Source organism: Doryrhamphus excisus, chromosome 10 (assembly GCF_030265055.1).
Source record: "Doryrhamphus excisus isolate RoL2022-K1 chromosome 10, RoL_Dexc_1.0, whole genome shotgun sequence".
NCBI lineage: Eukaryota > Metazoa > Chordata > Actinopteri > Syngnathiformes > Syngnathidae > Doryrhamphus > Doryrhamphus excisus.
The window spans coordinates 20,526,454-20,549,668 of NC_080475.1; the positions used below are offsets into that span (position 1 = coordinate 20,526,454).

The 23,215-nt window shown below is 38.1% G+C and overlaps 4 protein-coding genes across 5 annotated transcripts; 2 read left to right on the forward strand and 2 right to left on the reverse strand.

The window, feature by feature from the left end:
* Nucleotides 1-239: 239 nt before the first annotated feature.
* copz1 (COPI coat complex subunit zeta 1) lies at nt 240-3,155 on the reverse strand. Its single transcript, XM_058085818.1, has 9 exons — nt 2,968-3,155; nt 2,511-2,579; nt 2,308-2,389; nt 2,125-2,216; nt 1,971-2,026; nt 1,817-1,894; nt 1,685-1,736; nt 938-976; nt 240-710 (listed from the first exon to the last, which is right to left on the reverse strand). Exons 1-9 carry the CDS (start codon nt 3,001-3,003, stop codon nt 663-665), a joined length of 552 nt encoding a protein of 183 aa, XP_057941801.1. The 5' UTR covers nt 3,004-3,155; the 3' UTR covers nt 240-662.
* A 3,987-nt stretch (nt 3,156-7,142) lies between these two features.
* On the forward strand, nt 7,143-13,101 carry LOC131137631 (transcription factor NF-E2 45 kDa subunit-like). Its single transcript, XM_058085803.1, has 4 exons — nt 7,143-7,320; nt 8,032-8,110; nt 8,199-8,306; nt 11,297-13,101. Exons 2-4 carry the CDS (start codon nt 8,063-8,065, stop codon nt 12,470-12,472), a joined length of 1,332 nt encoding a protein of 443 aa, XP_057941786.1. The 5' UTR covers nt 7,143-7,320; nt 8,032-8,062; the 3' UTR covers nt 12,473-13,101.
* Nucleotides 12,825-18,074, reverse strand: LOC131137632 (heterogeneous nuclear ribonucleoprotein A1-like). Of its 2 annotated transcripts, XR_009131950.1 has the most exons (12): nt 17,914-18,074; nt 17,326-17,442; nt 17,108-17,254; nt 16,808-17,018; nt 16,636-16,728; nt 16,497-16,559; nt 15,698-15,751; nt 15,487-15,609; nt 15,276-15,410; nt 15,145-15,206; nt 14,080-14,141; nt 12,825-13,122 (listed from the first exon to the last, which is right to left on the reverse strand). XR_009131950.1 is itself a non-coding variant. In XM_058085804.1 (11 exons), the coding sequence occupies exons 1-10, from the start codon at nt 17,923-17,925 to the stop codon at nt 15,154-15,156; spliced, it is 1,008 nt and encodes a 335-aa protein (XP_057941787.1). In that variant the 5' UTR covers nt 17,926-18,074; the 3' UTR covers nt 14,638-14,970; nt 15,145-15,153. The 2 variants fall into 2 exon arrangements, 1 of the variants encoding a protein (XP_057941787.1); XM_058085804.1 differs by lacking the exons at nt 12,825-13,122; nt 14,080-14,141 and adding an exon at nt 14,638-14,970.
* Nucleotides 18,075-18,515: 441 nt separating this feature from the next.
* Nucleotides 18,516-21,656, forward strand: LOC131137636 (chromobox protein homolog 5-like). Its single transcript, XM_058085817.1, has 5 exons — nt 18,516-18,683; nt 19,067-19,252; nt 19,534-19,759; nt 19,887-19,987; nt 20,835-21,656. The coding sequence occupies exons 2-5, from the start codon at nt 19,122-19,124 to the stop codon at nt 20,974-20,976; spliced, it is 600 nt and encodes a 199-aa protein (XP_057941800.1). The 5' UTR covers nt 18,516-18,683; nt 19,067-19,121; the 3' UTR covers nt 20,977-21,656.
* The last annotated feature ends 1,559 nt before the right edge of the window (nt 21,657-23,215 follow it).

The window sequence follows — 23,215 nt, forward strand, 5'->3', positions numbered from 1 at the left end:
ACCAGCAGATGGAGCCCTTGCTTTTATCACGTCATTAAGCCAGTAGTCATGTGGGTATCCATCATTTCAATCAGTGCTATCCATGTTTAAATGTTAGCTCTGCATGTTAGCTCTTATGCTGCTTGCTTTTTGCAAGAAGTATCGGCTTGGTATCACACATCACAACCGTGAAGGACAAAAGCTACGATGAGCTAAGCTCCATATACATTTAAATCATTACAAAAAGAAATCGTGTCGTGCAAATTGTTACACCACATCAACAAATTTATTAAAATCGTCTGACGTTGGGGAAAAAGGCAAGGCAAAATAAACCTTGGTTAACATCGAAGTACACGTTAGGATCATGAATGCAAAATCATAACAAAATCATAATGGCAAGACGATGCTGCATGAGAGAAAAAAAAAAGCATGGAATGCCGTCACGAGGTTTACGAGGTGTCGTGAAGAGACACATGAAACACCAACGTGAGCGCTGGAATGTACAGTAGACCTTATTTTACCCCCTGCTGATCTGAATGTCACACGAGTGCGAGACTGCACTAAAAGGTTGGGAAATGGAAGGAAACGGAAGGAAAGGAGCAATGACGCTGAATCTGTCAGCTGTGATTGACAGCAAAAGGAAGATCTGGATCAGTGCTGTACAGCGGCTCTTCCGGGGCAGACTATCGGAGAAGCGACCACTTGATCTGCTCCTTGGCAGACTGAAGAACCTGGGAAGGAACCAGTCACAAAAACGAAATATTGTATTGTTTGCTTATGAGTTATAACATTATCCTGTAAGATAGTCAACCCTGTATACAGTATATAACTGCAACATGACTTATAGTTACATTTTTACCTGTATGAACAATCCTATATAGCATTACATTATATATTATTCCCACATTATACATGGATTCATATGCAGTGTATCAATACGGAGGAAAATCCCACCAACCTGTGTGACAGTCTGCTCAGTCAAAGGCACATCATCTGCCTGAAGAAATAAGGAAGTTCATGGTCAGACATCTTCACACAACGTAAAGCAGGAATACAGGCTAATTACAGTAGCATAACAGTACAATCATAGCATAACTACAACTTTTCTGACCCATAACTGTAGTTAGAATGTTGTATTCTCGTGTTAAAACGATACCAAAGGAAGTTTAGGATGGCTCTGAACGCTTAGTGTGACCAATGACACTGGAGTGGGCGTTCCAGGAGGCGGGCCGTGGGTGGAATGAATTCAAACAGACCGTTTTGATACTCCAAGGAAATAAAAAAGGTGAAGATTCTGGAAGATCTAGAAAGCTTTTGTGCAGGTTATTGTGTGTAGCTGCTCTATAGGAGACCACAACTCAATACAAAGGGGCCAAAAATGAGCATGACAGGTCCCCTTTAAATTTGAATAATGGCGTTTTGAATGCATTCTGAGTCCCACTGTTGTGTCATCCATCCACGACCATCGTGTCATGTTTCTGGAGGATAATGCACGGCCCCATGTTGCGAGGAACTGTGCACAATCCTCAGAGAGATGCAGCAGATGCAGCATTGTGCAGTCTTCTACTCTGACTAAAACAGTGTGCCCCTAGTGGACAATTTAGGAATAGCTTTATGTATTTTTTTTTTTACCCACTTTGATTCTGATGTAGAATGTTTATATTAAAAAAAAAAAAAAAAAGATAGGGGAGGAGAAGATGCTTACTCTGAGGGCCACACGATGTACAACTTGCTGGGGGTCACTCTCTAGGATCACCCTGCAGGGGGCAGCACATGCAACATCAACACACAATCATCATTTTAGCTTTGAGAGATTCATCCATCACTTTTAATTTACCCTCCATCTACGATTTCATCCACAGCGAGAAAGAGCCCTTCCATGTTCTCCAACAAAGCTCTACGTTCAACATTCTTTCTGCAAGGAAAGAAAAAAAGTTTTTGTTCTGAAAAACATATGAGAAATAAAATGTCAAATATGTACAAGCACGTACCTCAGCATCTGACTCAGGGAGTCAAAAAGGCAGTTGAGAACGGCCATAAGCATAAGCTGTTGAGAGGAAAGGCTTGGATTAAACAGCATAAATTTGGTAGAAATATAATACTAAAAATACTAAAAAAAAATACTAAAAAAAACTAAAATCTTACCTCATTTTCATGTGAACTTCCAATCACATAAAAGAAAAGGTCTATATTGCTCTTGTAAACAACAGTCAGGCCTTCCAGTAACGCTATCTCACCTAATGAAACACATTTGCATAAAATGTGACATTTTTACGGACACAATAAAACATTTTCAACGATGAATTCAATTATTGTGACATCTCTTACTGTCAGTCCGGTGGGTTTTGTTGAATATGTTCTTCTCAAATGCTGTCTGTTCCTTCACTGTGGGGTATGTGTCATCATAATACTGTAGATAAATATAATTAGAAATAGGCACTCTTTAACAGTAGAAAATCTACTCAAAAACGTCTTTAATATTCGGGGTAGAGAAGGGCAAATTTCAAAACATTGCATTTACTGTAGCATACCTTGGCATAAAGTCTTTCTCCGTCATTGTCCAGAATGAGAATGGCCTTTACAGTATACAAAGATGGTTCCTGTTTAAAAAATAAACACATTGTTACTTTACATACATTGTTACATTTGTTTTCTATGACATATTACCGTTAACCGCAATAACGAAAACACATTATTAGCCAGAAATCGTGATAGCGAATGATGCTTTATTTGACAATTTAATGAAAAAGCAGTCATACACTTTAAATGACAGCTGACTGTTAAACGCCGAGTAAAAAGTGAGCTACTAGCTAACCTTACGAAAAGGGGCTACGAGTAGCTAGTTAGCTAACATAACACAAGGCAACGAGCTCGTCATACCAAACAATCTCGACTCACTGTGTTTAGTCTATGAGTATATAGTGTAGTTAATAACCTATATTATAGTTTACGCAACTACGTTTCAAGCGAATATGTGCAAAACTTTACCAATATGGGAGTATGCATCTTGTTTCTTGTTAGCATAACGATGTAGCCGCTGTCCTGGTAGCCGCCGAGCAGGTAGCCGGAAACCACGTGATACGGGAAGTGAATGCGGCTCTTTCCTATTGGCTGGCGCGGCTTCCTGTTAGACAAAAGGGGAGGGAATTAAAGGCAAAGAAACTGTGGCTGTGTCTGAATCCGGGGTCTGCATCCTACTCGGCCAATCGCCTACCGGGATCTTTGTAGGCCAGACGTTCGGAGGCTCCTCCCCCAGCCGGAAAGCAGCCTCGTTGAATTCAGACGGATTTATCCTTTACTTACACTTCCTGGTTGTGTCACGTGTTCTTATGTTTACACTTGACGTCCTGACGGAATGACGTATCCCTTTAAATCGAGACAGTAGAGGCAATGTTATCCTTCTACAAATTTATCTAAATCTGAAATATTAAACGGTAGTAATATTAATATCTCGTGACCAAAAAGAAATAGTTTTAACCTAATAATGAAAACAATTTAAAAAAAAATAAATATATTGTATAACATGGCTTTCACAGTGGATCACTGGTTAGCATTTAGGCAATACTGTCACAAGATTGGGAAGACCTGGGTTCGAGTCTCTGTTTTGGCATCTCCATGTGGAGTTTGCATGTTCTCCCCGTACATGCGTGGGTTTTCTCGGGGTTATTTTGTATTTTGCTTTTACTCATCTTTTTTTTCAGCTCCCTCCTACATTCAACCAACTCCTACTTCTGGGAAGCAACTGGGAAAACCAGGCCAGTGGGGTTTTCCCTCTATCTCAACTATAAATGGCATCACTCTTTTGTCTTACTGTACGCTATTTTCATCTTGGAGTTTAAAATAAAAACATGCATTTTAGAGTACACAAAGTATTTTCATTTGGAGCAACATTTCATTTGGGCAACCATGGTTGCCATGTTTACATCATTGATACTATTATCAGTTTAGCCTTCCATTAAGCTAATACAAGGCTAATAAAAGCACTCTATGGAGGTGTCATGGTCCTATCATTAAAAAAGGGTCACTTTCATTAGTTTTTCTTGTTACTGAATATAATATAAAATATAGAATTAAGTCAGTCTTGTGTTTGCCAGCACAACCACAACAATGCGTGTTAGTTCCCTTCCTTAGAATCAAGTGTTCATTTTTATCAGCGTTAAGCAGAGCTTCCGGTAAACGAACGAACATCCTCCTTCCCTTCGAGTATCTCTTCCACCGAGCATCCTTTGACATTTATCAACAAGCACAATGTTTAGTACTACTAAAATAATTACACTCTCCTTAAAATGGTTTCATGGTATTACAGGTATTAGTGGTATGCAGTCAGGGCCAGCAAAGCCTTCTGTGCAGGCCTAACCAACCAGAAGCAGATGCAAGTCTGTCACTGATGACGCATATAATTAATGATTAAAATATTGATTAAATAATGATTAAATAATGATAAACTATGACCATGAATAATAATAATAATTATTATAATAATAATATAATAATATAACAATATAATATAATATAACAATAATAATATAACAATAATATAATCATAATAATTTAAAAAATATATATAATAATATATAATTATTATATTATAATATTTTATATTTTAATTATATTATAAATAATAATTTTACAGGCAAAATTACATAAAATCTATCATTATCCAAATACTTTTGTCGATATTTGCATCTGGATTCATAGATAAGATGACTCAACCGACCATCAAAAAAACAATTACGAAATCCTGCACTTGTTGCAAAACATTATCTGGATGGAAACATCTTGAAGTAAAGCCAGGCTTTGGTGTAACCTTTGCTAAATTATTTGTCCGTGTTCCTCATTTGCTGTTATTTGAGCGGTGATGTGTGAAAAAAAAAAAACATTAAAAAAAAAACATACTTGACAAATATTCTCAGAAATAAAATAGAAATGTTCGGTTGCTGGAGCCTATCCCAGCTACGCTATTTCTCAGAAGTACTAGTACTTGTATTTTTTGCACATAAAGAAAAAAGGCTGACAAGCCAAAGAGAAAAATCAGGGATGCACAAAACTAATTGAAGCAAACAAACAAAAAAAAAATGTACATAGCCATTGACTGTAACTATGTCCATATCCAAAACCGAAATGTGGTCAAAGTAATAACATGCTTGTGGTTGTGGAGGTTGAGTCAGGGGCTTGGTGCTAGGAAAGCTGGGAAGTCCTTGCTGGAAGTGCTTGGGAAGTCCCTTTCTTGATTCCGGGTAGAGGTTCACCTTTCTTGACTCTGTCAGCTCCCTAAAGAGCAATAAATGATAAATATAAAATAATCTTAAATAAGTACACGGTACAATGGCGCTTCATTAGAGGTGAGTACCAATACATTTTATATTTAATAAGTATGGAAAACTGCACTTTTGGGGGAATTTTGTCCATCATCTTCACACATCTCTCTCCTTTCTGTGCATTCTAAAGATATAAAAACACATAAAAAAAGACTACCGACAAACACCAACTGCCGCCATAAAACCTCCAACAATGTTTTATGTTTATTTAACGCAGTACAAATAATACAGTTGACACATTTATACATGTTTATATACATGAACACATACACAGATATACCTGTACACGTGTACATATACACACTCGCAGTACATATGTACTTTCTTACATAAATTTACGGCAATATGATTATAGTTATTGTCATTCTGTTTATTAATATTTTTATTTTATAGTATTTACTACTAATACCACTAATATGTATGACGTGTGTTTCACTTCAGTTTTTATCAAAATATTATTATTATATTAATATATAATATATTATATATATTAATATATATTATATATTATTTAATTAAGATATTATTTAATTAAGATATTCAATTGCTGATGTCCTGCTTGTTTTTGTTCTTTTGTTATTGTCGATATTATTATTATATTATTATATAATAATATAATATAATAATATTATATATATACATTATATAATATATTAATATATATTATTATATAATAATATTATATTATTATGGCTGTTGATATTATTTAAGATATTCATTTGCTGATGTAGTCTTGCTTGTTTTTGTTCTTTTGTTATTGTCGATATTATATTATTATATAATATAATAAATAATAAAATGAAATACAATAAAATAATATAAAATAATGTTATATATGTTTTTGTTCTTTTGTTATTGTCGATATTATTATTATATAATTATATAATAATATAATATAATATATACACATATAATATATTAATATATATTATTATATAATATTATTTTATTATGGCTGTTGATATTATTTAAGATATTAATTTGCTGATGTAGTCCTGCTTGTTTTTGTTATGTTGTTATTGTCGATATTATTATATTATTATATTATTATATAATATAATAAAATAATAAAATTAAATAAAATAAGATAAAATGAAATAATGTTATAGATATGTTATATATGTTTTTGTTCTTTTGTTATTGTCGATGCAATTGTTAATGTTGCCCCCCCCAGTGCTGCCTCGGTTTTCTTTTCTCTTCTTTTCTATCCCCTCCTGCTCCAAATTTCCATAGCAAGAAAACAATAGAAAACAAAAACTGTCAAGCCAAGAAGAATGTTTGGACATATAAATCATATCATTTGTGAGTCGGGGTGATATTTCTTTAGTTTGAATGAAGGATTCTAACGGTTGCTATGTAAGACTTGCTCTCCTCCATTCACTCCTCTCTCTCTCTCTCTCTCTCTCTCTCTCTCTCTCTCTCTTGGTGCTTTCTCTGCCAGGTAGAAGAACAATGTGCTCTTTCTTACCTGTAGCAGGGTGTACATTCCATTTGTTCTCAAGTCCCAATCACCCACCCATCCACCCACCCACCCACCCCTGCTGTCATGCCACTTGTGACTCCAGGTGCTCCACATAACAAAAAACCTTCCACTCTTGTATGGTTTGTCCCAGACAAGGACAAAAGCTAGACTTCTTTTGTCATCATATTAGTAGATGTTTGTTGTTTTTTTTATTTTTTGTCAGGGGGATTTGTAAAGCTATCTTGAGTGCAGAGCGGTTGCATCATTGGCATCTGTTGCGTGCCAGACCGGTGGTTTGTGGTTGTTTTGCGGGCAAAAGGGAAATTTGGAGGTTGGGGCGCAAGTGTGCTATTAAGGATGGGAAGAACTGGTTTACAGGAAGGTTGCCGTCGAGCGCTCAGAGACATCCCATTCACGCCGGTCGGCGGTTGGATGCGTAGCACAGAGAGAGACAGACAGTTGCGTAGGAAATAGCGCCTCGAGGGGTCCGCACGCGCTTTGTGTTTGTGTGAAAAAACCACACCAGCTCCACTTGTTGAAGACACGGAGGATGTTTCTCAGGTATGTTGATTCGTACTTTTTTTATTAGCGTCTAAAATCACATATTTAGGTATTAAATCTTCGTTGTAAAAAAAATGCATGTTAGATTTATTTATGAAAATGTTTTGCAATTGATTTTTTTTCTCACTTATGTCAATTTTTTGTATGAATTAAATTATTGTAATTAATTTAAATGGTCATGCAAACAATTAAACTAGCATTTAGTGTTGAAAGAAATCATAAAGGAGTCAATAACCCATAAAGTGCTATGCATTACTTACTGTAATTTATGTTAAACTATTCAACAATATATTAAAAAATGAAATATGTAATGTAACAGAAAACACTAGCCAACTATTTTTGTTGAATTACAAATTCATCAATAAAAGAAAAATTTTTACACATCAAAACATGAACTTATTATGCAATTTTGTCTTCATGTAGTACATTTTTTTGTCAATTTTTGTCCAAATAATTACTAATAACGTACATAAATAGGACACGGGTGTTACAACGAACTGCAAAGTATCATCCATCAGGCCTCCATTAGACTTGCAGAATGTGCTGTTTCCCTGCAGATTGTCTTATCACCGCTTGGCATAGCAGGGCTCATGGGCGGAGTCAACTGTAGTCGGACTCTTAATATGATCTAAAAAAAACATTTTGACTTCAGTAAAACTGTGGAAAGAGAGTGTTATTATGAAATATTTCATAATAATTTTGCTTAACAAGGTTGCACAAGTGCAGCAAGAGCCCGTCCTAAATGTGTTCCACAGCCAACTACGTTCTCCAAGCAAGGACAAGTAACCAAGTAAGGATCTGGATTTAAATTTTTTTTTTTTTTTTTTTTAAACATAACATGTTTTACTGAGTGATGAATTATTTTCTTCTGTTTTAAGGTGTCCGGTAGATTATCATCTCATTTCCACGGCAACAGACCTCATGGCATACAGGACCCAGACATGGACATGGCCTGGCAGGAACTAATGGCCATATCTGAGCTGCAGGTACCATTTTTTATCAATCATTATCATTTCATTCATTTCCATGATCCTATTATGCACTCTTTTAAAATCCTCTTTTAAAATCCAAGTGTTAATTTGGAACATAGGATCTATTTTCTATGCCGCTAATCCTCAGTTCAGCAGTGGTTTTCATCCCGGAATTCGTTTTTGCCGAGTATCTTAGTTCTTACGGTGGAGTCATAAACACCGATAGAGCTAAATTAATCTTATGTTATGTTTTAATTTGTGGGGGCGGGTAATTGTGTTCACTTGTGTTGTCATTGATTAATTTTTGAATGTGTTTTCATGATCTGACAACAACATTGGAGTTGGACAAAAATACCAAAAAAAAAAAAAGAAGTCAGGATGGGGACAAAAACCTTTTTAAACCATTGTACACTCAAAAAATAAATGTTTAGCCTGAACAAAAAAAATTCAACCATTAGTTTTTCTTAGTTATGACAACTTCATTTGTAATTGCTTTGAACCAACAAACAATATTGCATTGTACAAATTAGCTTTTCCTCTTCACTCAAAGCTTATTTTAATTAACGCTTACTGAATAATTGTTTTTAAGTTCGTAACTCAAAAAAAATGTCTACTTGTCTACTTAATTATAATAACAATGCACACAGCTTTCTACAAAGATTCCACTCACAACCAATATTTCAAAACAATGACACTTAATAAATGTAAATCTGATTGCATCTCATTGCATTTACATGATGATAAATAAAGAAATTACTTACCTTGATTCCTCTCTGAGCATCAGAACACCATTTGGGGGGGGGGGGGGGTCCAGCTGCACATGTGAATGAACAAAATATACATATATTATGTTTAAATATTTTTTTTTTAATGTGGTACTCAGGTAACAGTGCTGTAACTTACGTAGTTAGCATAAGTGGGTCAAAAATGACCCGGTCAGGTTGTTTTCTTGAAATATCTTCATAATGAAAATTTTTTTATCATTTCATATTCCAGGTATTCCTCAAAAAACATGTTTTTGATATCATGCCATTCACATTTTTAACTTTTATACATTTTAAGAAATTTTTGTTGTTGTGTTACTACCCCAACCTTCCATAAGTGGGTCAAAAATGACCCGGTCAGGTTGTTTTCTTGAAATATCTTCGTAATTAAATTTTTTATCATTTCATATTCCAGGTATTCCTAAAAAAATAAAATGTTTTTGCTATCATATCAAATTGTTAACTTACCTTTTATACATTTTAAGAATTTTTAGTTTTTGTGTTACTACCCCAACCTTCCATAAGTGGGTCAAAAATGACCCGGTCACGTTGTTTTCTTGAAATATCTTTGGAATGAAATTTTTTTATCATTTCATATTCCAGGTATTCCTCAAAAAACACGTTTTTGCTATCATATCAAATTTTTAACTTACCTTTTGTACATTTTAAGATTTTTTTGTTTTTGTGTTACTACCCCAACCTTCCATAAGTGGGTCAAAAATGACCCGGTCAGGTTGTTTTCTTGAAATATCTTCGTAATGAAATTTTTTATCATTTCATATTCCAGGTATTCCTAAAAAAATTAAATGTTTTTGCTATCATATCACATTTTTAACTTACCTTTTATACATTTTAAGAAATTTTTGTTGTTGTGTTACTACCCCAACCTTCCATAAGTGGGTCAAAAATGACCCGGTCAGGTTGTTTTCTTGAAATATCTTTGTAATGAAATTTTTCATCATTTCATATTCCAGGTATTCCTCAAAAAACATGTTTTTGCTATCATACCATTCACATTTTTAACTTACCTTTTGTACATTTTAAGATTTTTTTGTTTTTGTGTTACTACCCCAACCTTCCATAAGTGGGTCAAAAATGACCCGGTCAGGTTGTTTTCTTGAAATATCTTTGTAATTAAATTTTTTATCATTTCATATTCCAGGTATTCCTCAAAAAACATGTTTTTGCTATCATACCATTCACATTTTTAACTTACCTTTTGTACATTTTAAGATTTTTTTGTTTTTGTGTTACTACCCCAACCTTCCATAAGTGGGTCAAAAATGACCCGGTCAGGTTGTTTTCTTGAAATATCTTTGTAATTAAAATTTTTTATCATTTCATATTCCAGGTATTCCTCAAAAACATGTTTTTGCTATCATACCATTCACATTTTTAACTTAGCTTTTATAAATTTTAAGAAATTTTAGTTTTTATGTTACTACCCCAACCTTCCATAAGTGGGTCAAAAATGACCTGCATGCATTTTCTATGGAATCCAATAGGAACCTTTTATTCTTATCAACTCCTAAATATAATACTAAATATCATACAAGTGATTATTCCTAACAAAAAATGTCAAAATTGTCATAAAAAGGCATTGATTCTAGTATGGGTGATTTTTGAGCCACTTATGGAAGAGTGTAGGGTCCGGTCACTCGTGCATCTAAGGGTTAAAAACAAGCACAGTTACATATGTGAATGAACAAAATATTTATTTTTTTAGACGGCTAAACTATCTCAGGGGAAGAATACAACATACATGTGGTAACAGTGCTATAGAAGCTGGCAGTCACATGGTTAAACAAGTTCAATTTGACTTATCTCAATGAAAGTCTACTGTGACTAAATTAAATCCATCACTTGAGTAGAAAAATTAGAAATATATTTTTACTCACCATGAAATGTTGCTTCAGTCTTTTGCGCCGTCTTGTAGGAGATGGAACTTAAAATAGAAAGGTTAATTTTAAGAAAAATTATGTTACTAACAATAAAATTTGAGTTTATTTAAATATGCTAAATTAAGCTCATGTAATAACCAATATTATTTGAACATAACTTAAAAAAAAAAGTTAAATCAATTAATTACATTTTTTTACATTGCATTCATGCATTAAATCAAGTGTCAGAATTACTTTTAAGAGTATGTATTTATGTAAACAAACATTCAATGTACAGTATATGACTAATTATGTTCATTGATTAAGACGAGTCATTAATCGGAATGCCTTGTTGTTGCAGGGGTTGGAGACATCTCCTGGTGAGAGCTCATATGAAGCAACACAATACCCGAGCACGGAGCCGATGGTTCCGTTAGCGGTATACGGGACACTCCACTCCGAGCTCGTTCCTTCCGGATACGAGAGCACGGTGCATACGTACGACGGAGGTTACACCGAGGAGGCCTGCCACCGCACACAGGATCTGTACGCCCAACCTGGACCTCAGCTCAACCAGAACTTGTCGCCCGTGTCGTCTCAACCTCATCACTTACTCGCAGAACGTATGAGTTTGTCTTGTATAAGTCAAGCGGACAAAAGGCCCAATGGTAGTCATAATCAAGCTCCGGGGGGGCGCCGCATGATGTGGACCAAAAAAAGTTCCAATGCTTATTCAGTTGATGATATGGAATCAGACTCCGGTTTGTCTCTAGGCTCCAGTCCGCCTTTAGCCTCGCCTGAAAATCCTACCGCTGTGGCACCGAGTTATATGTCCATTTCATGTTCAGATCAAGAAATCTCGGAAAGATCACATAACTACCCGACAGAGTACCAGAATCAACCCGACTCTTATTTACACACGGGAGAACAGTCGTCTTATTTCACCAATTCAAGTTCTATCCATTCTCAGACGGTGAAACCTCAGTCTTTAGTTGACTTTTACAGCTCTGCACCGCCCACTAGTGGCGGCTGGGAACACACGGTGCATGCAAAACCTCCTGGGAGTCTACAACCGCCACCAGCAAGCAGAGACGAGCGGCGAGCCATGGCGTTGAAGATCCCCTTCCCCGTAGATAAGATCATCAATCTGCCAGTTGACGACTTCAACGAATTAGTCACGCAGTGCACCCTGACCGACGCCCAACTCGTACTCATTAAGGACATCAGGCGACGGGGCAAGAATAAAGTGGCAGCGCAAAACTGCAGAAAGCGGAAACTGGACAGTATAAATCACCTGGAACGAGAGCTGGGTCAGCTGCAGGTCCAGAGGGAGAGTCTGGTCCAGGAGAGGTTGGAGTTCCAGCACAGCTTGGCTTACATTAAGCACCACCTGACAGACCTGTACGCCCAAGTGTTCGCTCACCTGAGGGATGAGACTGGACAACCGTATTCAGTAGATGAGTACTACTTACAGCAGACGCAGGACGGTAAAATATATTTGGTGCCGCAAAAAGTGCAGAAGAGAGAACAATGCTGAAATATGTACATTAGATATGTGAAAATATTGTGCCGACTTTTTTTTATTTTTTTGATTTTTTTTGTGCCGACTTTTTTTTATTTTTTGATTTTTTTGTGCCGACTTTTATTTTTTGATTTTTTTTGTGCCGACTTTTTTTGATTTGTGCCGACTTTTTTTTATTTTTTTATTTTTTTGTGCCGACTTTTTTTTATTTTTTTATTTTTTGTGCCGACTTTTTTTTATTTTTTTGTGCCGACTTTTTTTTATTTTTTTGATTTTTTTTGTGCCGACTTTTTTTTATTTTTTTGATTTTTTTTGTGCCGACTTTTTTTATTTTTTTATTTTTTTTTGTGCCGACTTTTTTTTATTTTTTGATTTTTTTTTTGTGCCGACTTTTAGTTTTGGATTTTTTTTGTGCCGACCTTTTTTTTTTATTTTTTTTGTGCCGACCTTTGAAATAGACCAAAGTCCTTAAGTCCTAAATCTGGAGATTTTGTATTGTATTTTTTATACAAAAACAACATTGCAAGTTTCATTAAAAAAATAAAATTTTATTAAAAAGTTCACACAAAAAACAAACGTCATGAGCGTATAATTTTGACGAGATAGGACAGCTCTCGTCTGACCTGGATGAATATCTTCAGCACCAATTCATCCTTCTGAGGATTCTACAAAAAAAAAAAAAAAAGTATTTGTGTCATCATAATAGTACCGACACTTCATTTCTTGTTTAGATCAGCGATTTTCAACCACTGTGCCACGGCACACTAGTGTACCATTTATTAATAATCATTTGCAAATATTATGTCAATATTGAACAGGGATGGAATATTCCTTTAACCAATCCGATTGAGGTATCTTGTACCAAACGGAAATTTATCAGGGTGCCTTCTTCTTCTGTTTATTGGCGGTTGGCAAGCAGCTTTCGTATGCATTAGCGCCATCTGTGGAACGGAATCTAAACCCTTCTATACTAAATATATATCTATATAAAACATGTCCCGGGTTTAATTATAAAATATTAGCAAGATTGAATTTGATCTTTTCCTGTTTAAATTTATCCTGGGTACGTTCTTTCATAAATTTCTAGACCGGACAGACGAAAAACTGGCAATACGGAGTTATTCCAACAAGTGAAGGAATAACTCGGGAAAGTCAATATCACGTGATGTTGATGTTTACGTTTTACTGGGCATGCCCTATTGACTATTCTGGTTGATTTTCACGGCGCATGTAGACAAGAGATTGGAATATTCCTTTCTATGGATACCATTGTTTTTCCTGAAAGGTGATTGGGAAAGAGAAAAAGTGGGGATGTAAAAACGTGGCTACTGTGGAGTGTCTGTGGTGTATATTGGTCCGTGTGGCAACACCTAGCTTGTTCCCACGATAGACTTATTGATGCACGTGTGAGGGCGTGGGGACATTTTGGAACATTTTTAAGTTAGTGGTGTGCCACAAGATTTTTACAATGTAAAAAAAAACGTGCCGTTGCTAAAAAAAAAAAAAGGTTGAAAATCACTGGTCTAGATTTGTGTGTGTTAAATGCAAATGCGGGAATTTCTCAAAACGCACTTATCTTCATGACAAATATGCACAATTTAGTGGAAAAAGACAGGTTATACCTGATTATTTGTTGTCAGAAGAAGTTGGTCCCCCCCACTGAGAGTACACTTCACTGCACTTCCTAGAAGCAGAAACAGAGTCAATGACAGGAAATACGCAACATGCATTTTCATTCACTCACGGCATGCAAATATATTGACAATTAATGGCATTGACCAACTCATTAAGATAGTTTTCACAAATATCATTAACGTGCTACACATCTTACTAGCGGCTACATGACAAAGCAAGGTGTACTGGCAGTAGTTGAGAAGTCTGGTCTTACCTACAGGCATCATTTAAGCCTTTGGTAGCTGCTGCTTGCTAGCCTCAGGCTTTTGTTCTCACTCTCCCCCCTGCTTCAATGATCCTGGCGATGACTGCTACTTCTCTCCCTCAGCTGGCTTCCATGGCTAGCCTCACAAGACTTCGCATGTAAGCTAGCATCGTCCAGATGTTCTGTGCTGAGCTCAGGGTCGAGTCTGTACCGTCTCTCATGTCCCTCAACCAGTAGAAGGCGCATGTGCATCAATTTTTACACCACCCCTCCCCCAAAACCACTAAAAGGAAGCTAAAAGTTTGTTTTAAAAAAACTGAAAATTTGTTTATTTCAGCTTGACTTGGGTGCAATTACAAATAAAACCAATTTTTGGACAAAACATCTACATAAAACCCTCATTGGAATGCTTGCTTTCCAGAAACAGATGGGAGAAGAAAAAAAACAACGCTTAAATGAAAAAAAAAACCCTCCACAATTTAGCTATTGTACAACATCTCTTGCAGCAGCAGTAATCTGCCACAAGCATTTTTTTTTGGCTGAGCAGATTTAGGAGGTAAACCTGCAGCTGCCCTGTCACTTCCTCTCTCCTTGCTCTCCTCTTGCTGTCATTTCCTCTCCTAAGTACTCAGTCCTGTTGAACAATACGGAACAACATTGTTAACTGTGCACTGACTTGATACGACCTGAGATCCAGAGTGATTTTTTTTTTCCAAAATACTGGTATGAACTGCACAACGAATCCCTGCTACTACAAAAGACTGTGGTAATGCTGACAAAGTCGGTCGCTGTGGTGTAATACGCTCACCTTGTCGCTTCAAAACCGCCCTTGACGTCCATATCCGCTGTTTGAGCTTCCTCCGTAGCCGCCTGATATTTAAATAAACATGCAATCTTAGTTGGTATACAATAATATTTTAATTAACTAATGAGTCCTACCATAGCTCCTGCCGCCACCGCCGCCGCCACCACCACCAAAGTTGTTCTTCATTGGGCCGAAGTTAGAGGACTGGGAGTCGTAGTGGCCCATGTTGTTGTAGTTTCCGCCGCCGCCGCCACCTCCGCCGCAGTTGCCTGCAATATTACATTCTCATAATAAACTTTTGATATAAAATAATATATTCGGGATGAGTAATGAGAAGATATTCACCATAACCGTTGCTGTCGTAGCCATTTCCACCATAGCCGCCACCTCCGCCCCCACCCTGGCTGTAGCCCTGGTTATAGCCACGGCTGCCTCCATTGTTATATCCGCCAATACCGCCTCCATAACCTGCATAAACATATATATATGTATATATTAGTATAACCCTCAAAAAGCTATACAGCGACTGAGCATCAGTCAAAAGAAACGCGCTTACCACCATCGCCTCCATTGCAGTTGTAATGGCTGTCTCCGTATCTGCCCCTGCCACCTGGAAGTATACAATATATACAGTAAACCTCGGATATATCGGATTCAATTGTTCCCACTGGTTTTGTCCGATATAAGCGAAATCCGTTATATGCGTATACCGGAAAATGTCCGTTTTACGCATATATCGGATTTATATCCGGTATATGCGTGAATCGGATTTTATCCGTTATAAAAAGGCACTTCCTTGACTATGTTTCCAATGTACCTGGACGCGCAGGCAACGCTGCAAATGACGTCGTATAGCGGCCTGTCACGATTCAGCGAATCGGAGCGCCACGATGCGGCCATCCGATATATGAGAGGGAAATTTAATGGAAATGCATTGGAACGGGACTGGAGATTTTGTCCGAAATAGGCAAAATTCATTATAAAAAATCCAATATATGCAATGAATTTTTATTGCAAATGCATTGTAATGCATTTGCAATAAAAATTCATTGCATACATTTTTTATAATCCAATATATGCAATGAATTTTTATTGCAAATGCATTGTAATGCATTTGCAATAAAAATTCATTGCATACATTTTTTATAATGGATTTTGCCTATTTCGGACAAAATCTCCAGTCCCATTCCAATGCATTTCCATTAAATTTCCCTCTCCTATATTTTTTCTGGAGAAAAAATGGTTCTTTTTTATCTGTCCGTTGTGAGCGAATTTCCGATATATCCGAGGTTGACTGTACATCAAGTCGGAATCTATCAGAAAAAGCATGTTACAAAGTCGCCGACGGCGCTTACCCTGGTTGAAACCTCTGTCATAGTCATAGGGCCTTCCGCCACCGCTCCGACCACCTGAAAATCCTGAAAAAATAAAGCCAAACATTACATAACCGCGTCATGTTTACATTAAAAATGATGCGTAATGAAGACACAGCACCTCCTCTCATTCCCATTCCTGACTGCATATCCTGCCTTGGAAGAGCCTTCCTTACTTCACAGTTGTGTGAGTTAATTGTGTGATATTTCTGGACTGCATGGGAAGAAAAATAAAACGTTTTAATAAAAAATATATTTTTTTTTTACTATAAACTAATGTAGAAAACACTTACTGACAATCCTGTCGACTGAGTCGTGGTCATCAAAGGTCACAAAAGCAAACCCCCTCTTCTTGCCAGTGTTGCGATCATTCATTATTTCAATAACCTCAATTTTTCCAAACTCCTGGAAGTAATCACGCAGGTGCGATTCCTCTGTGTCCTCTTTAATTCCTCCAACAAATATTTTCTTCACGGTTACATGAGCACCCGGTCGATTGGAATCCTGGAAATAGACACCTCAGTCAAACAATTTCTTTCTTATACCATCACTAACAAATAGTTTGGTAGCGTCCATTAATATGGATGATATACCTCTCTGGAAACTGCCCGCTTGGGTTCAACCACTCTTCCGTCAACCTTGTGGGGTCGGGCACCCATGGCAGCATCAACCTCCTGGACAGATGAGTAGGTGACAAAGCCAAAACCCCTGGACCTCTTGCTGCCGGGGTCTCTCATCACCTAAAGCAAACATCATCCATTGAATACAATCTCCTCTTCGTGTGGTAAATTGTTAGAATTTAATGACTTACCACACAATCTGTAAGACTCCCCCAGTTTTGGAAATGGTCCCGCAAACTCTCGTCTGTGGTCTCGAAGCTCAAGCCGCCGATGAACAGCTTGCGGAGCTGCTCTGGCTCACGGGGAATCTACACACATACAAAAAATAATTAAAAACCTATCCGCGTCATATTATTTGGTTTAAAATGACATGCATTTTCCCTTTCCGATTTTGCATTTAACGTGAATGCAACTCAGACTCGAGGCGTACATTGCAACCTCGGCTCGGTGTTCCCAATTGTACTGGGTTGAGACGCTTCCGCCATTACGCTTCCGTGTGATAGCAATTGGCTAACACGTACGGCTAAAAATAAAGCCCTAAATGTACACGACGCAATCCACATTGTTTGAATTCGTTAAAAACTGCGTGAAACAATTCACACAGCGCTAAATTCCCACTAACACGGACACCTTAAGAACAAAAGACCACGAGGATTGGGATACAAAATGGCGGCTTGCAGATCTCGTCGGTCACGGAAAGCGATAGTAAACGTACAATAAAACGCACACTGTCGACAGCTCTATTATAGTTCCGCATGCATTAACAACTGAGTACTTACATCTTTCGACATCTTGCAGAATTTATTTTTGACGACAAATTTAAAATTTGCGTGTGGAAGGCAAACTGCGTCAAGAGAGCACAGGCTGCCCCTCAACAGTACAATAAATAGAAGCAGAGCTACCTTATTGACTCAGCTATTGGCCACTGCTTCCCGCTGCGGTCATGCGTCACCGAAGAAGTGAGTGTCGATTGGGCAGTGCTCTGTCAATCAGTGGTAACCTCCAATCCCAATTAGGTAGGCGTATGCTTTGTGCGGTGACGACCGAAATATGCATATTCTCTGGTACATTCATAATAGTGTTTACAGAATATTTTAATCACACGTTAAATTGATGTATATGTGTATATATTTGAACCGATTAAACTGCGTAAATTAGTGTGCATTGGAAGGCATTGATCCTGGAACGTAGCTGTGTGTGGAGGGGGGGTCTCCTCCATGTATTTGTCTAATCAGTGCAATCATACAAATGCTAAAATCTAATATTGATTTTCTGCCATATGCTGCACTATAACCACCACAACATTTGACCGCTGCCAAAAAAATGTTAAATATGTTGCAGGGAATGGCCCTGACTGAGTAAATAGGTCACCAGCTGACTGAGGGGCGTATACGTTTATTGTGAGCCTTTAACGCGCGCTTTTCACGCATAAGCAAGCGCACTACCTTTATGTGGTCTATGCTACATGCTAACTTAGCAGCAGGGCCACAAAAACGAGAATTCCCTGTGCAGGCGGTCGATCGAATCTGGTGTTTTTCGCGTCAGTAAGGTAAGCAACCGAGTAAGCGTCGCGGCGATGTGTGCGAATGCAAGTAGCGATATTTTTATGCATTAGCAGTGTGTTAGCTGGCGAGTCCAAACGGAGTGCTAACTAGCAAGCATCTCTTCGGTGACCATTGATTAGCTAGCTAGGAATAGCAAACACTTTGCGTTAGTGTATCTGTGCTTTTCTCATTTTGTCCACGGCTACGCGTGGATATATTCACCTTAGCAAATGCTCGGTTTGTTATGTCGCCCGGGGAACATACACTTAAGTCTTGTTATCGCAAGTGCTAGCTTGGAGTTAGCTTATTTTGTGGTGTCCATGATAACCTAAGGTCTTTAGCCTGCTTGTTTGTACACCTTATTTCACCATTGAATTTTCATCTGCAGGAAGAACATCAAGTAAACAATAGTGTCTTGTAACCTTTTGCCAACCAACTCTGCAATGGGCAAAAAGTCTCGCGAAGAGGACTCCTCATCATCGGATGAAGAAGAGTATGTTGTGGAGAAGGTGCTGGATAGGAGGGTGGTGAAAGGCAGGGTCGAGTTTTTTCTCAAGTGGAAGGGATATTCAGAGTAAGTTTTCTTTGCATTTAACAGCATTTACACACACACGAACACGGGACGTGATGAAAGTGCAACGTATGATGCACAGATCTTTGTTTGTAATGCCGTCATTGTTAGCCTTGACGCATTAGCACTAGCTCATGTGGAAATACAGAAAGCCACTATTGCTCACATGCATCATGTATATATTAATGATAGGATTATGTATAAGACCATCCATTTAAGGAAGCCATATGTAAAACAACATGACTGTTCTTCCCCTGACCCACTCTATTGTGATTTACCCTCAGCAAACACAACACATGGGAACCAGAGAAGAACCTGGACTGCCCGGAGCTCATTTCTGAGTTTATGAAGACCTACAAGAAAAGTGGGAGCGCTACTTCAAGTAGCGGAGGCAGCAAGTCAAACACGGCTCCCCCAGGACGTGCGAAAGACTCCACTGGCTCGAAGAAGAGGGGCTCTGATGACGAGGACGACGAGGAGGGTGGAAGCAAACCTAAAAAGAAAAAGGAGGTAGGGATGCAAAGTGGAACATTTAACAATAGTTCAGTTTGCATACTGGGAACGTGAGGATATTTGAATATTGAATATTTACCTGCACCGTGTTAATTTTAGGGTTTATGTTTGCTTTGTCTTTCAGGAGGAAATTCTAGTGGCCCGTGGCTTCGAGAAAGGCCTCGAACCAGAGAAAATCATTGGTGCAACTGACTCGTGCGGTGATTTGATGTTCCTAATGAAGTGGTAAGGGTTATTTTTCCACAAAAATATACTAATGATAGCTCAGTGAGCCTTGAGATGAGATGTATCACTTTAGTAAATCAGTGTTATTTTTACCTTTTCACGATTTCAATACACGTGACCGTCTTTTCCACGTTCTCACTTTCGCTACTTTTTTCTTTTATGAACTGCTATTATCAATTCACTGGCACTGCACACATTCAGTCCTCCATCATATTAATTTTGCATATTAGCATACTTTAAATGAGGTGCTATATGGCAACAAATGTTAACCTAATCCTGTAATGATGTTTATCTATCCATCCATCCATCCTTTTATGTATACCTGCATCCAATTTCTATGCCACTTATTCTCACTAGGGTTGCGTGTATGCTGGAGCCTATCCCAGCTGACTTTGTGCAAGAGTGTCGATAATGTAAACCTATGTTCCAAAATTTCGAGATATGTAATTGCATGCCTTTTAATCAGATAAAAGACCTTTTGAAATTTGATGCCGAACTCAGTAACTTTTGTCACATGAGACAAAAGCTGTAATAGAAAATCTCACATGCATTGTTTTTGGAATGTGAGAATATTAATAGTCCATCGCAGGAGCACAAACAGGATTTCAAAATGCATCGTGAAGGATTGTCTTAATTAACTACTGAGTTGGTCCAAAGACTGTGGAGTTCCTGCAAACACACCACAGATTAGCAGAGTGTAATATTGTATGCTAACAAACAATACCTCTCAACATCAGCAGTTTGGCATCCAAACCTGTTAGGTTAACTTCGGTTTTGTTTAAAGGAAAAATAAATTATGTGGATTGTCAATTAAATCGTAACGCCGGACTGTTTCTCTCTCCCACAGGAAAGACTCTGACGAGGCCGACCTTGTGCTTGCCAAGGACGCCAATCACAAGTGCCCGCAGATCGTCATAGCCTTCTACGAAGAACGCCTCACCTGGCACGAAGACAGCGACAAGAAGGAGAAGGACGCTGTCAGCGCGTGAGTTGCTCACCTCCAAAAGGAAGGAGCAACTTCCCGGCGACAGGGACATCCTTGAGTCAGACATTTTTTTTCCCCCCCTCCCTAACCCATCCCCTCCTCTGTACATTGTCCAGCAAAGACACTAATACAGTGGACACAGATCCTCAGCCACGACCCACCGGTGCTCAAGGGCCGCACTGCTGAGGAGGATCCATCACGCAGGAGAGAGGCTTTGGCAGATACGGGCGATGATGTCCTCTGGGAGTGTTTCTACTGTTTTGTCTTTGTATTCTTCACCCATTTTTTAAAAATGTTTGAAGTCATCATACCACTTTTGGTATTTTGCATCCTCAAGCACATCGACGTCAGCTGCAATCTTCTGTGGGGAATATATTTAACAGCAAGCTTGTTCCAAGGTGGGTGTGCGTACCCACTCTGAACACGCACCATTCGACTGCTTCAGAAGCAGTGTTTGCGTTTTAGTTCCTCTGTGTTTAATAGCATACCATCGATAGAAACAAAATACACTCAAGCGGTCATAGGTCTCGGGCCAATTATGTCTTTTAAGGTAGTGACAATTTTCCCTGTCTGTTTTTAAAGCTGTCATTTTTTTACATGTCAGACACTTTGTAGTGTTTTTTTTTAATTTCTCGATGCTATTACATAATATGACAATTACAATAAATGGACTTTTTGCTCGGATTTGCTTTTTCCCTCCACCCGATTAAACAGAACCAAACAAGAAGCATCACCGGTGCAGTGGTGGAGTTCTGCCACCTTGTGGCCAAAAATATATAACGACTCAGTCTGATCGCCTTGCAGTCATTCTTAATACTTATTTAAAGTTGTTTGGGTATTAGAATAAGCATTGAGTTATCACTTCACTATCAGGCTCGCTCTGGCTTATTGTAGAGATTCACCGGCAGTCTTTAGTTTGTCCTGTTTTTGTCTTGAGCAATTAAAATGTATATTCTAGACGGTGATAGTTTTTTAATGTTTTTTTTTTTTTCCTAATCATTTTTGTATTATCATTGAAGCTACTATAGCTTTCCATTTGACAGTGAATTTTAAAGTGAACTTTTCTTTCATGATGTTACAGCAAAATACATTATTAAATTGCCTGGATGTTCAAACTGCTGTTGGGACTTTATTTTACAATTATAATAAAAATTAAAAAAAAAAAAATAAACATTTAGCACGGACCGAGTGGTGATCGCGCAGGCCACACAGCTAGGAGACACGAGTTCGATTCCACCTTCTGCATATCTGTGAGGAGTTTGCATGTACTCCGGTTTCCTCCCACATTCCAAAAACATGCTAGGTTAATTAGCGACTCCAAATTGTCCATAGGTATGAATGTGAGTGTGAATGGTTGTTTGTCTATATGTGCCCTGGGATTGGCTGGCCACCAGTCCAGGGTGAACCCCGCCGAAAGCCCGAAGACAGCTGGGATAGGCTCCAGCATACCCCAACCCTCGCGAGAATAAGCGGTAGAAAGTGAATGAATGAACATTAAGCATGTGTACCACCCATGTCCAGCAGGTGTCAGTGTGGCACAAAATAATTCAAATTATAATTTTCTGCATGGCGGTCTCCACTTAGTCAGCTCCCAATGTCAAATGCGCCAACCAATGCGCTTCTGGAGCTCTTAAAAAGCATGTGATGGCAGCCTTTTAGATTTTAATTCGTCATCAGTACTTAATCGGAACAGCGGAAATGATAAACAATACAATGTGATGAATGATGTCAGGCATCCCCCCCCCCCTCACAAAGCTACATTTCATTATCCGGCAGAGGAACAGCCCCATGTAAGTCACTTGTCATATAAATGTCTATTAAGATTAGTGTTTCTACTTTGGGGGTACACTAAAATAAACAGCAATGGAGGTTCAACCTAATCCTTTTCCCTCTCTTAACACCTTTTTTTCCTCTCTGTCTTGCAGCCTTTTATAGTGAGTCTTTATCATTGTCTCACACACGCACACATATACAAAGAGTCGTCTAAAGTGATGGAATTTCCCAAGCAAAAAGCCTGTTATGCTGTAAATGTAATGCAAAGGTCACTAGTAAATTTCCAGCCGCAGGGACCATTAAGACGGGCAAAGGGATGGAGCAGCAGGCTGTTTTATGGAGCTTGGAGCTGTCTGTTGACAAACCCTGGCTGGTCGGTTTGGATGGGGAGAGCACATGGGGGGGGGGGGGGGGGGGGGGCAGCAAAGAAAGAGAAACATGTGAGGACAGGAAAAAATTATTTTAAATAT

What these genes read in the sequence shown, in the direction of transcription:
- copz1 (XM_058085818.1), bottom strand. Translation starts at nt 3,003, where the DNA reads ATGCTAACAAGAAACAAGATGCATACTCCCATATTG. An exon ending in CAAAACCCACCGGACTGACA is followed by an intron (nt 2,217 to 2,307) that starts GTAAGAGATGTC and finishes GTGTTTCATTAG; the next exon opens with GTGAGATAGCGTTACTGGAA. An exon ending in TCCCTGAGTCAGATGCTGAG is followed by an intron (nt 1,895 to 1,970) that starts GTACGTGCTTGT and finishes CTTTCCTTGCAG; the next exon opens with AAAGAATGTTGAACGTAGAG.
- LOC131137632 (XM_058085804.1), bottom strand. An exon ending in GGAGTCTTACAGATTGTGTG is followed by an intron (nt 17,255 to 17,325) that starts GTAAGTCATTAA and finishes TGTTTGCTTTAG; the next exon opens with GTGATGAGAGACCCCGGCAG. An exon ending in CGGTGGCGGCAGGAGCTATG is followed by an intron (nt 15,207 to 15,275) that starts GTAGGACTCATT and finishes TTTAAATATCAG; the next exon opens with GCGGCTACGGAGGAAGCTCA.
- LOC131137636 (XM_058085817.1), top strand. Translation starts at nt 19,122, where the DNA reads ATGGGCAAAAAGTCTCGCGAAGAGGACTCCTCATCATCGGATGAAGAA. An exon ending in AACCTAAAAAGAAAAAGGAG is followed by an intron (nt 19,760 to 19,886) that starts GTAGGGATGCAA and finishes TTTGTCTTTCAG; the next exon opens with GAGGAAATTCTAGTGGCCCG. An exon ending in TTGATGTTCCTAATGAAGTG is followed by an intron (nt 19,988 to 20,834) that starts GTAAGGGTTATT and finishes TCTCTCCCACAG; the next exon opens with GAAAGACTCTGACGAGGCCG.
- LOC131137631 (XM_058085803.1), top strand. Translation starts at nt 8,063, where the DNA reads ATGTGTTCCACAGCCAACTACGTTCTCCAAGCAAGGACAAGTAACCAA. An exon ending in AAGCAAGGACAAGTAACCAA is followed by an intron (nt 8,111 to 8,198) that starts GTAAGGATCTGG and finishes TTCTGTTTTAAG; the next exon opens with GTGTCCGGTAGATTATCATC. An exon ending in TGGCCATATCTGAGCTGCAG is followed by an intron (nt 8,307 to 11,296) that starts GTACCATTTTTT and finishes TTGTTGTTGCAG; the next exon opens with GGGTTGGAGACATCTCCTGG.